This window comes from Pteronotus mesoamericanus, unplaced genomic scaffold (genome assembly GCF_021234165.1).
Source record: "Pteronotus mesoamericanus isolate MK-2021 breed Mesoamerican mustached bat unplaced genomic scaffold, CSHL_Meso_final contig_68, whole genome shotgun sequence".
NCBI lineage: Eukaryota > Metazoa > Chordata > Mammalia > Chiroptera > Mormoopidae > Pteronotus > Pteronotus mesoamericanus.
In genome coordinates, this window is record NW_026555234.1 from 22,821,983 (window position 1) to 22,834,751 (window position 12,769).

The 12,769-nt window shown below is 44.0% G+C and overlaps 1 protein-coding gene across 1 annotated transcript in view; it reads right to left on the minus strand.

Annotated features, from left to right (window-relative positions):
- Window positions 1-7,414: 7,414 nt before the first annotated feature.
- The window catches only part of RELL1 (RELT like 1), a 61,190-nt gene continuing 55,835 nt past the window's right edge, over window positions 7,415-12,769 (minus strand). Inside the window, exon 7 of the mRNA XM_054582035.1 lies at window positions 7,415-9,404. Within this exon, the coding sequence (XP_054438010.1) occupies window positions 9,399-9,404 (6 nt within the window). The 3' untranslated portion in view covers window positions 7,415-9,398. The remainder of the gene's footprint in view (window positions 9,405-12,769) is intronic.

Genomic DNA, 12,769 nt, shown 5'->3' on the forward strand with positions numbered 1-12,769 from the left:
AGGCTTTGGCACGCGGGGTGGTGGGTGAGGGGGCGGGTTGTGGGGGGCAGGGGCAGCAGTCTGTGGGCAGAGAGTAGAATTTAAGCAGCCGGTGAAGATTTGGTCTCTATGATTAGACCATGTTACCTCGAGGACCTTAATTCCAAATCGAGACAGAAAGCTTAAGAAAACCAAGGTTTGAGGCCAAGCAGTGGGAAGCTTGGCTGACCTCATTTTTCAGTCCTGTTGAACTCAATCTTTAAAATCCTGGGGGAGAGAGAACAAGAGGATGTGTATTTGTGTCATGGGACAGAGAAGTTGCTTTTCCCCTGGCTCCGAATGTGGATTGCCTCTGTAGTAACCCCTGCATGCATCGTAAGTATGCCATATACTTTTTAGAGCAATATTAAGACGAAAGAATTAAATTATTAAGAGTTTTAACATTTCCTTTCCACACACCTGGGTGTGGAACCTACCTTGAAAACCACTGATTGAGAAATTCAAGTGTGCTATCTGCAAAAGTGCTCTGTAAATAGACAAAGCTGGACTCATTTTTTACGTACTCAGCATCCATATGCGTGTGAGCCACATGCTTAGAATACAAGCAGATGCGGAAATGCACACCCCAGTACCACTCATCTTTCAGCCTCACCTCACCCTTTGAGCCTGATTTTTAGGAGGCTTCTGCACTTTCTGTTTTTAAGCATTTTTGGAATAGTTAATATAAAACTAGGTTGAAACATGACCAAGAGTCAGGAAGGTAGCCCAAGAATTTTACCTACGTCGCTTATCAAAACTGCACATTCCAAATTCATGTAAGTGAGACAGCTGGTGGACAGGCTGATTGGAGTATTTGTTTAGATCTTGCTATTTTAAAAGCAACACTGTAAAATTTTCTTTTGACATCAGTTACCAACCTTTAAAAAAAAAATCCCACAAAAATAATTGCATTTCCAGGATGAAAAAAATATTCTCCCTTTTCCATTCTCCAAAATAGTCCTAAGCTGACAGAGAATGGGACATGTAAACCTTGGTATTTATATAAAAAAGGAAGATTTCACAGGTCTAAGAGGGTTGAAGGTCTCTTCTCATTAACTGACGTGCTCTCTGTCTTAAATGTTGATGCTTAGAAAGAAATGAAAAGTTTTTAAATTACCCATTTATGAGGCCCTAAGAGCATAGGCTCTAAGATTTCCATGACATCAGCCATTATCCAGGAGACTAGGGGCTGTTACAGAATTTAAAATAAAAGTTTACACGGAAGAAAACGGTAACAAGAAAAATACTTGCAAAGCCACAATATCAAAATAACTTGCCAAATAATACACTTGCTGCTGTAGAAATCTTATTCAGTAATAATTTCTGGGAGTCACCAAGTTATAGTTTTTGGTTTTTAATAGTGCAGACGTAGCTTCGCCGTTTTTAAATTTCTAAACTTTTTACAACTCTTTGTTAAGCATTGAGTATAGTGCCTCATCTCACACAGGTCCCCCGTGACCCTGTGAGTTATGCTGTGATCACCCCGTTTCACAGATGGGGAAATGGAGGCTCCAAATACCTCATCTACAGTCACACAACCAGCCAGCAGCAACATCTCAGCTGAACCTGGACCGACCAACAAAGTGGTTCTTTTAAGGAATACGTAATACAGCCTCTCTGTGAAGACAGCCACGTTGCCATCAGACAAAAGGAGGGGCTGAATCCAAATGTGAAACATCTAAGAGGAGAAACCTCTGGTCTTCATTATCTCAGGGAATGCAACAATCACAACAATAAAGTGAATTCTGAGGGCTGTAAGGGGAGGGGACTTCAAAATGGTGGACATAAAAATGATTCAGTTTTGGAAAAGTGAAGTTACTTGTCAATTGGGAAAGAATTTGTGTTTTTTTTTTTCCTGGTTCTGAGGAAGATTTTAATGAAAAGTCAGAGTCAAGAACTTACCTGTAAAATCTTGAGACCATTACTATCAGTATTGATAGCTGAGTTTTTACAATGATCATGGGACCATGAATTTCTTACCCTGCAAAGCATGAGGTAGGCCCATGGGCCATATATGTTTGCCACATGAACAGCTCATATGATGTAGTTCGAGATTTCTTTCCTCGGTTTTGCCACCTGTAAAGCAGAAGTGATGGCTATGCCTCCTCCCAGACTATCAGGAGACTTACATGAGATACAGAGTGTAAAGTGGTTAGCACGTACCCAGCACGAGGTAAATAATTAACATTGGGTGTCCTTTTGTTACCCAGTGAAAATCATCTCACATTGGACCATTTTTTATGAGTAGCATTCAACACGTTACTGAATAACTACATTTTGATTGCTGTGACCACCAAAGCTCTCTGAACCGCTTCTAATAATAATCAAAAACTTCTAAACTAGATGCATTTTCTTCCTACCTACATCATTAATAATCTCAAGGCAAAAATCTTGGAGGCGCTTTAATATACTTAAAAATTCTCATTGTTATTTATTTTCATTATTTTATCATGTAACCATTATAGGACACACATTTATGTTTAGTCATGCTGCATTTGAAATGAATATTTATGTGGTCTACTTCTTTTATCCTTCCTTGCCCCAAATAAACTTTTATAAAATAAAATGCATTTCTAATGCAAGACAGAACCCTCAGATTTGGCAGGCTTGGTTTATTTCAGAGGGATGTTTTTGTTTTGTGTCTGTGTTGGTCAGCATGAAGGTATTCATCCATAATAAGCAAACCCATAATGTTACAATTCCAAGAGCATTTTATCCAAGTTTCTGAGCTAGATTAACTTGCAGACAAAAAGTAATCAAGTTCTTTTTAAACTCCCTGAGATGACTATACTAAATTCTTATCGTAAGATGATAATGACAGCCTTAACAAACAACTTGTCCCTTACCTTGCGATCTGGGTCCTTTCAACATCAGGACAATGAGGTCATTCTCGCACTTAACTTGTGTGACCTGGCTCCAGGAGAACCTCAGGCTCAGTAGATATGACAGTTCCCTTTCTACCTGTTTCTTCCTACACTCTTATTCCCCACCCTCGGTCCAACTTTGAACATGAAGTGATGTGAACATGGCAGAAATATCAAGCACCAACTCTCAAATGGCCAAACTCCCGTCATTCTATCATTTGTTTTGCTAAAGAGGGTCTGAACTTGGCAGAGCGGAGGCAGCTCAGTGAATGAAAGCCGATCGTATGCAGCCGAACCTACCTGTCCCTGAGTTTAAGTGCATTCTGCGCCGAAGCTCATATAATCATCACAACCACCCTAAAAGGCACATATCATCTTCATGCTACAGTTAGAAGATTGAGATACAAAGAATTCAGGGTCATAGGTGGCCAAAAACATCTGAATGTCAAAGCTGCGCTCTTACAGGAGCTATACTCACGAGCCCTGTGGCCAATCAAGGGATGGTGGAGGGCAGTGAAGGAGGGAGGGTTTGCACGAGCCCTTCGGAGCAGAGAGCACGCACGGCCGGGCCCGGGGCTCCAGGTCCGCGGCCGCGCCGGGCACCCTCGGGTCTCGGGCTGGCTGCCATGGCTTCACTACCCACCTGGCCCTGTGCTGCCTCAAGTACCTCCTTTTCTCCGAGTCATTGCATCGGTCATGGGCTATGGGGGTGGTGGTGCAAGTGATAAAAACCCAAACTAGGTGAGACAGAGAGAAATGTCCTTAGAACACTTATAAGACTCAGAAGGACAGCTGGGCCTGAGGGACAACTCTCCCTGAGCCTGGGACTTGAAAGCGACTTGGACGGCCTCTCTCCCCTCTGCATGCACAGCGACCTTCACCACCCAGACGCCAAGCCCGGCTGCTGACCATAGCAGCGCCCTCTGTCAGGGGAAGGGGTGCTGCGCAGATCACTGCAGGCAGTATAACTGCGTGCAGTTTTCTAATCCTTAAAAGCTGTGCGAGACTGGTCATTTTACAGATGAGAAAACTGCGGCTCGGAAAGGTGAAGTAATTTTCCCAATATTGCACTGCTGTGAGCGGAGGGCCAGGGTTCGAACTCAGCAGCCAAGGCTGGGCTCCTTCTGAAAGATCATACTGCTTCTCACAGTCCCACCGCTTTTGTGACAGGCTTCAGGGCGTGGGGTTTTCTCCAAAACGGGGCTCAGTCGTTTCTACCGGCATCCCAAGTAACACCTGCCGTGACACAAGCTCCCAGGTAAGGACCCGGGGTTTCTGATGAGAAAGACCATAAAGACAAACCGCCAGGGTCTGAAAATGGGTTAGGAAAAACCGAAACTTGACTTTTTACGTCCATAAAATAGCTAATGATCGTCTTTCATTTTTAAAGGTAGACTTTTGTTTATTCTTTCCAAAAATAACCGGGAGCATTTTCTGAGCTCCAGGTCCTGAGATAAAGCACAACAAATGGCCAAGAAGCCGTGCAGTTCTCACATTCTGCCAGCAGAGGGAGGCAGTGCCAGCTCTGCAAAGCATAGGACCTCCCGTCTGGTCACCAGGGGAATCCAGTAGACCGCACAGCAGCGGGGACACAAAGAAGTCCAAGGTGTCCTTACCAGTGTTTGAAGCTCCCATGAGGGACCCCCAGGGACATCTGAGAGCAGTCCTGAAGAACAGTCCCGGGAAGATGAGGAATGAGCAAAGGAAGCCCTGGGTAGAACCAAGCAGCCCCACGGTCAGAAGTCCAAGAAAAGGCGAAGGCCTCGGGTGCAGAACACAGTCCACTTTGGCCACAGCTAGGCCCTTGGCAACCAGAACTGAACCGTGGGACCCCACTTCCTAGCCCCAACATCCCCCTGTGCTCAGTGGGGAGGAAGGAAGGGCTCCTCCGCTTTACGGCTATATGAAGGTGGAAGAAGCCTACATAGCGAGAGAGATTGGGGAAGGAAGTCCGGGGGCATACACGGGCATGGACAGTCCCCCTGGCAAATTCGCCCACGACCTGCGGGCGCTGAGAGAGGAATCATCGTTCAGGCGGGCATTGCGAGTCTGGCGTTCTGTCTGCACGCAGGACAGAATGGCCGCAGGCGCTGATGGCCAAGCTGCTCACGCTCCCTCACCAGCTGAGAACTGCACGAAAGCACAGCAGGAGCCCCGCCCCGCCCGTTCCGCATTACCGTGTGCGAGGGACGATGTCAAAAGGCTGAGGAAGAATCAAACCTGTCAACCCACGTGACTCCTCTTGTCTATAAACTGGGGGGTTGGGGGGAATTTCTAACATCCACTCTGGTCTGTAAATTCTGGATTATCTTCATTTTCATAAACTGAAAATTATAAAAATCAGTTTTTCCACTTCCTTAGTCTAAGTTGTTATTGATCATTTTGTTTTCAAGGCAAAAAAAATGAAAAATGAAAAATGAAAACTCAAAATAAAAAATCCAATGAGGTGCCACAATGAGTGAAGTTTGCTGCACATAAATTTTAAAATTTTAAACCAGGATATGAATGACAGATGGCATGTCAATGGTGACAAATGACTGTGTTAAAACGGAATCACATAACCCACTAAAGGGGGGGGGCGGACAGAGGGGCTGGCCTCAGCAACTGGCAAAGTGTTTTGACGGCACACTCTTAGGCTAAAAACTAAATGAACAGAGCACAAACATTGTGCTCAAGTTGGCAAATTTCTTCGAAGGGCATATATTTCAACTGCTTTGTAAGGAGGCTGGGGTGAATGAATACATAAAAAAATAGCTAAGAGCCAGGTTTCTTCACTGTAGGATAGAAAAGTTATGAAGAAGTGGAAAGTTAGAATGAGCCCTTTGGAGCTGACTGGAGCCTCAGGTATCAGTCTGGACTCATGCTTCTGCTTTAAAAATAGAGACAGAAATAAATAAATAATGCATGTATGTATACACAGGGGTCAGTAGTGCCTGTGCCTGTATTCACACATATGGGGAGCCTAGGAGCAGTGACACCCCAATATCAATGAGCACACCTAGTGCCCTGGCCTTTACTTCTAAACATCATTTGTTCTTCAAAAAAGGCAACCATGGCTCCTTGATTAGCGGTCCATTCCAGGGCTGAGGCAAGGAAATATACAAAATGAAATGAGTCTGGAGTATCTTGTGGTCCCAGAAAATAAGGGCAAACAGGAGAAAGAAAGATGGGAAAGGAGGGAGGGACAGAGGGAAGGAATGGAACCGTACCAAAAGGACACAGGCCCCGACCTGAGACATTCTACAGGCAAAACGGCCTGAGGCTCAGCCCCCAGCCCGCGGATGGTATAGTGAGTTGTATCCCCTTAAATGAAACATCGATATCCTAACTCCAGGTTCCTGTGCATGTGACCTTATTTGAGGTTAGTGTCTTTGCAAATGTAATCAAGTTAAAATGAAGTCATGCTAGACAGGTGGGCCCTAAAGCCACCAGCAGGCGTCCTCCTGAGGAGGGAGCAGACAGAGGTGCGCACGCAGGGACAAAGTCCGTGTGAACCCAGAGGCAGCCCGTGGAGTGAAGCCATCACAAAGCAAGGACCACCAAGGGCTGCCAGCCACCGCCAGGGGCTAGGAGAGAGGCAAGGGCACATTCTCTCTCGGGGACTTCAGACGGGACCAACTCTGCAGACACCTGCATTTCAGATTTCTGACTTCCGAAACTGTGAAAGAGTAAGAATCTATTGTTCTGTGGTATTTTGTTACAGGAGCCCTAGGAAACGAATGCGGATGGGAAAATTAATGGGTGGAAGTTTAAGCAGAAATAGAATGTTTGCCTAATCTCACCTGGCAAAAGGAAAATAGTGACATTACCAAAATGAAACCTGGTGGCCACCACCTTAGCCAACGATCAAGGCCGACAGCACTAGTCATGCACACTGACATCGTGTTCCCCAGACGCGATGCAATGAGGAAGGCCTGTCGCCTGTATGGATCCCTTCCATACGCAAAACTTCAGTATGGTCAGAGCAGCCGGCAACCTTCAGCTGAAGGGCATTTTACAAAGTAACTGACCAGTCCACTCTCAAGTGGCAAGATCATGAAACAGAAGACTGAAGGGACCACACATCAAAGGAGACTGAGGAGACCAACTACTAAGTGCAGTGGGGGATCCTGGAACAGAACAAGGATGTTGGTGGGACAATTGGTGAGATCAGAATAAAGTTGTGACTTAATTAGTAATAATGTACCTATGTTAAATGTCTTTTGATCATTGTTCCGTGGTTATATGTTAACGCTAGGGGAAATGGGGTAAAGGGTACACAGGAACTCTTTGTACTGCTTTTGCAATTCTTCTCCACCTCCAAAATTATCTTCAAATTTAAAAAATCATTATGGCGGGGCTGAGGAATGGTGTTACCATAGGGAGGAACCCAACGAGGAAAGTCAGCCAGATGATTACTTGCCAAATCAGACATAGGAAATTAGGCCCTGCAATATTAAGCCCCTAAATTACACTACCATGCTGTACTTTCAGTACACAGGGCACCAACAACTGGATCATTCAAAACCAGCACACTGTATTTAACATTTTTATTTTTAACTCTGCTTTGGTAGTACAAAAGTCGTAAAAGTACAAACCAGACAGTTAAAAATACACTTGACACTCAAAAGGGTGAAAAACTTCCTTTACAAATTTTTACATCAAGGTGGTAGCCAACTCACTTATCACACCCGAAGGCAGTCCCTCATTAGTGTTTGGTATAGTATGTTTGTTGTGGGTCCCCAGTCCTTCTGAAGGAGGGAAAACACAAGGCTTGTAAACATCAGCTGCTTTGGGAACACTTAAGAGTACGTATTAGATCATAGAAACCAGTAGAAAGCTTATGTGTGGAAAATATTGAATGCTTAACATTTGGCATATTTGGAAGACAAACAGACAAAAACTGCTCAAGTATTAGAAAATATTTAAAATGTACTATTGGTATAAATACAACTTTAAATATTTTTGAGTATTCTCTTGTCTGTTGTATTGCTATTAAAAAAGTGCTCTGACCTGAATAAAGTTAAAAAATACTTAAAGCTGAAGAATATTTTACATATTATCCCTCCCCATTTTGAGGGCATATTCTTTAAACAATGACAAAAAAAGATGCTTTTTTTTTAAACTGAAAATATTGGTCTAGACTGCACGTATATTATGTACATTAATTCACATCCCCCAAACTCTTACATTGCTACTTTTTGGACCTTAGTGAAATTTACACCCTTACTGACTTCCTGTAATTCACTGTCCAAACATGAAACTAAACCTACCATTCTAGTCCAAACATGAAACTAAACCTACCATTCATTTAAAAGGTTAGAAACTTTTAGTTTGATGCCAGAAACAGAATGGAATGAGTATATCTACTGTAATACTACTTTCAAATACATGTTAATGGAAATCATTTTCCTGGAGTCAAATGAGAAATGTGCTTTTCTCTCTGAAATAAAAGAAGCATGAAGTAAATAGGTCTTGGAGATTTCCCTGTAAGTGGACCCTCCAAGCCTTTGGCCCAACCTACCGCAATGTCCTCTAGTTCTGGCAGGTGTTTCATAAACTCTAAGACAAAAAAAAAAAAAAAAAGTAGGGTTTTTCATGCCCAAAGGGGAAATAACCACGAAGGTTCTTGTAAATAAGGAGCATTAGTTATGAGATGCAAAACAGCAAGTGCACCAGGGAACACAAGGCAGAGGAAGGTGCGGGCCCATCTGAAACAAGCAGTGGAGATTTTTTTGTTTTGTTTTGACCTCAGGTTGTCAAAACAAGAGTGTTTTGTTTTTGTGACTTTAACCTATTTTCCCCTTTATTGAACGGACTAAATAAGAATTGCTTAGTTCAAGTTAAAAAAAAAAACAAACAACAAACTCTCAATATTTTACAAGTGACCTAAGAGAACAGCATGTTGGGTTCTTGGTCTGCCAGCTAGTGCCATCTGACTCCATGACCTCTCGCGTGGTCAGTTTCTCAGGGCTAGACTGGGGTGCCTTCAAGGACCTTTCACCACCAGAGTCATCTTTATCTTTTGTAACAGTTAAACTGTAAGAACATCTTCTTACAACCAGTAGTAAAATAGGAAGTAAGGGTTGGGGGACAGAAGCACTTACATGCGCGTACACACACACACACACACACACACACACACACACGTATTCACACACACCCCCCCAAAGCATCAGCTCAGACTGTACATGAATAGTTCCACTGTACATAGTGATCATTCTGGAAAAACAGTATACACTAAGGCCAGGGATGGATGATTGGAAGGGGCAGTGGCTGAAGGTAGTTGGGGAGATAAAAAAATGAGTTCTTTTCTTTCCTGGAAGCGTAATAAATTTTTCACCAGATTTTTTTTAAACCAAAACTTGTTTCAATGCCAACTGAATTCTGTATCCAGTAGAGCAACAACATTTCCTTTTAGCTTTTTCCATATGCCTGCATACTCCACGATAGAAGTCATACAAAAGATAAAATATATTCCTTGGGCAACTTCATATCTTGCTACGTTTTCAGTCTCTTAGAATTCTTCAAATAAAGTCATTCCTGAAAAAGAAATCAAGAAAGGTAAAGCTTTATAACAAGTAAGCATAATATCACATATTAATCTGCCTGAATATTTAAAAACACAGAGAAACTGTAATCCGCCCTCACCCCGTCCCACCCCATCCCATGGCATTCCTTCCCCCATCGCACGGTTCTTCTAGAATTCTGTCTAAAGAAATTTAAGTACCACAATTTCAAAAAGACCTCATTATCAAGGTTTTATAAATGAAGAAAGACGAGAATTTGAGAACCACAGTGGACTGAGGGTATCGGTCTGTTTTAACATGAGTTTCTAAGGCGGGCCTCCTCCCTGTGGGTCATGTATCGCTCCTTGGGACCGTGTTCTTTAACTCCTCAGCCACATAGTGTCAAGTGAACATGCTCAGTCACAAGGAGCCTCAGATATCAGGTGTCTAAGCCACACCAAAGAGAGTTAACTTGGAGCCTCTTGAGCACACAGGGCAGCTGGGCCGGGATTTCACCAGCAAGTAAGAACACGTGATGACTTGCCCAGTCCTAGGTCCTCACTGTGCCTCGAGGGCTCTGCACTGTATTAGTAAGTTCTGATATCAACTGTTCCAAGGCCTATCTGGTAAACTTGTAAAACAGTTTCCTATTTTCCAAAGAGTATCTTTTTTATTTTTCCCCCCAAGAGTCTCTTCTAAGTGACAGGCAGTTATGCACTCTTTTCCCTTCCTGTTTTGAATGCTGGGACGGCCCAGGAAAGGGCTGTGTATGTTGAAACATACACACCAGGGCGGCTAGCCTACACCGGGTCAAGGAAGAAAGCGTTCTCTTGTCTGCCAAAAGGATGTTTGCCTATAAATGCTAAACAAAACCAGAGATGAAACCAACTTGCAAAAATATGGAGAAATAGCGAAAAATCAATAGAGATGTCTTAATTTAAGCATTACTTTATACTTATTTCTAATTTGTCCTTCAAAATATGGTTTATTAGTATCCATATTATCCTTTTCTGTCATCTGTAATTTATAATTTTCATAGTGGTTTTCCGAGAGAGAGAGAAACAAAGACAGAGAGAGACAAAGATAGATATTTACTGAACGAAATAGGCCAGATAAAGGACACTTACCCCTCAGCTAAAAAGGAAATAAAACACTGTCCCTAAAATAGCACAAACTGAGTTATTAATTATAAACAAAGTAAGTAATCCCCTGCACTATGTTGCGGCAACTAGCACAGCTGAACTATGGATCGGAACGCTAAAGCTGAGCAAAGTCAAGTCTGGGAATATTTTCAGCTGAGAGTTGATTAATACAGAAGAGGTGAGCAAGAAAAAATGTAGAAAGGCCAGAGGTGGAGAAATAGAAAAATGGTTCTAAAAGGGAAAAAAGAAAGAGACAGAATTTTCCCAGTAAAACTTCAAACTAGGCCATTGTCTAGAAATTAGGTATTCGACTATTTTTATTTCTCCTTTTACCATCTGCTCCCTTAGAACTAGACTTTTTTGCATCAAGGAAAACAGGGCAAAAGGTGAGGGATGTAAGGCACGGACTGGAACGTTTCATCACAGCCAGAGTTTTCATTCCCACGTAAGAGAAATTCCCCTTTGGAGTTCTGTGCACAGATCCAACCAACTTTAGGGAGTGGGTGTGCCCGACGGAGGCAGGGCTAGAGATGAGGCGCCCACAGCCTGACACGTGACTAGCTCCGGAGCCGGCGCACCCCGTCTAGGGCAGCGGGGTTTCACGTAGGATGATTCAGGTCCAATGCCGAGGACAGAGCCACGGCGTCAGCACACCGGCCCCACGGGGAGTTCTTGGGCTCAGCGCCATCCTGCCTTCTCTGCCCTGAACAACGGCTCTAACAGCGGCCCTCTGTGGCCGATTAAAACTGCACTGTACACAGAATCTTTTAGAGACAAAGTGAAAAATACAAATTGCAGCCCCGAGTCCTCACCACTAACACCAGAAACTAAGCAAAAAAAAAGGAGGGGGGACAGCTTTTTAAAAGCTCTACTAAAAGCTCGTCAGCACTGATTTGCAGTCCTGGCGCTCTCTCTACACACACACACTTGGTGAGAGGTCACTCTTTCCCAGCAGAGGAGCTCTCCGTCTCCAGGTAAAATACCTGCCTTATCAGAATGTCCATCTAGGGGAAAGAAGACAGCGCCTGCGCTACGGCTTGGAAATTTCCAACTGGAGCCTTGTTTCTGGGACGCTGTCACGACGCATTTTTGCACTGTTAAATTTCTTCTCATTTCGTTCTACGGTCGTGAACATAACCATATTGATACACAGACTTTAAATGGGTTTCTTTCTTTACCGCAGCGCACGGACGTTAAAAGGTGCCTTCGCTGTGGTCACAGCAGGCGGGAACGGTGGCCGGCTGACCGGCTGATGTAAGCGCTGGGACGGCCAGCAGCAGGGGGCGGGGGCGCGGGGGGGTGGGGGGCGGCGGCGATCACCGCCCCCCCGTCCCCGTTATTCTCATTTCACCCGCCGTAGGGGACCCCGCCCTATTTAATAAGACCAACTTCTCTCTCTTTGGGGCAAATCCGGTAACTACAGTCTTATATGAGTGAGTGCTCAAGCTGGAAGAAATTAAGCAAAACTTCTCTATATTGAAAACACAATTCATAAATCCCAAGGATGACTATTTCCCCCCCAAAAAAACACTGATGGACAGAAATGTAGAACCTCAAAAGATTGATCAGAAAGAATAAGAGATTAAAGAGGTTATTTTTTTCTTTAAAGTTTATTGCTTACTGCACAATTCTAATTATACAGTTAAAGCCATGACTCCATTATTAGGTTCGAGTTCCCCCGAAGCCACATATTGAGCAGTCGCCCCTTATCCGTGGAGGAGGTACGTTCCAAGACCCCCAGGGGATGCCTGGGACCACCCGTGGTACCGAACCCTGTATATACTATGTTTCTCCCTATACATGCACAGCTGTGATCAAGTTTAATTGAGAAATTAGGCACAGCAAGAGCAATAAGGGTCACCTGGGCACAAGCACTGAGACACCACAATGGCCCCCGATACCCGAGACAACCGCTCAGAGGCTAGCGAGCGGGAGCAGACACGCGCTGGGCAGCCGCGATGATTTTTCACGGCCTGGGCAGGACAGAGCGGGACGGCCCAAGGCTTCTTCACGCCCCTGAGAGGGGAAGACTCGCACTTGAAAACCTGGGCGTTATTTCTCCCTGCAATTTTCCAATTAATATTATTGGACCACGGTTGATGGGGGGTTCACTGAAACCGTGGAAAGTAAAACTTCAAATACGGGGAGGGGGGAGGGGAGCAGCTGTATCTTTTTGATTAAGACATATATGTCCCTTGTTAGAAAGGGTTCACTAGAAAAAAGGATCTCATCCCTTAAAAAACTACAAACATGATTT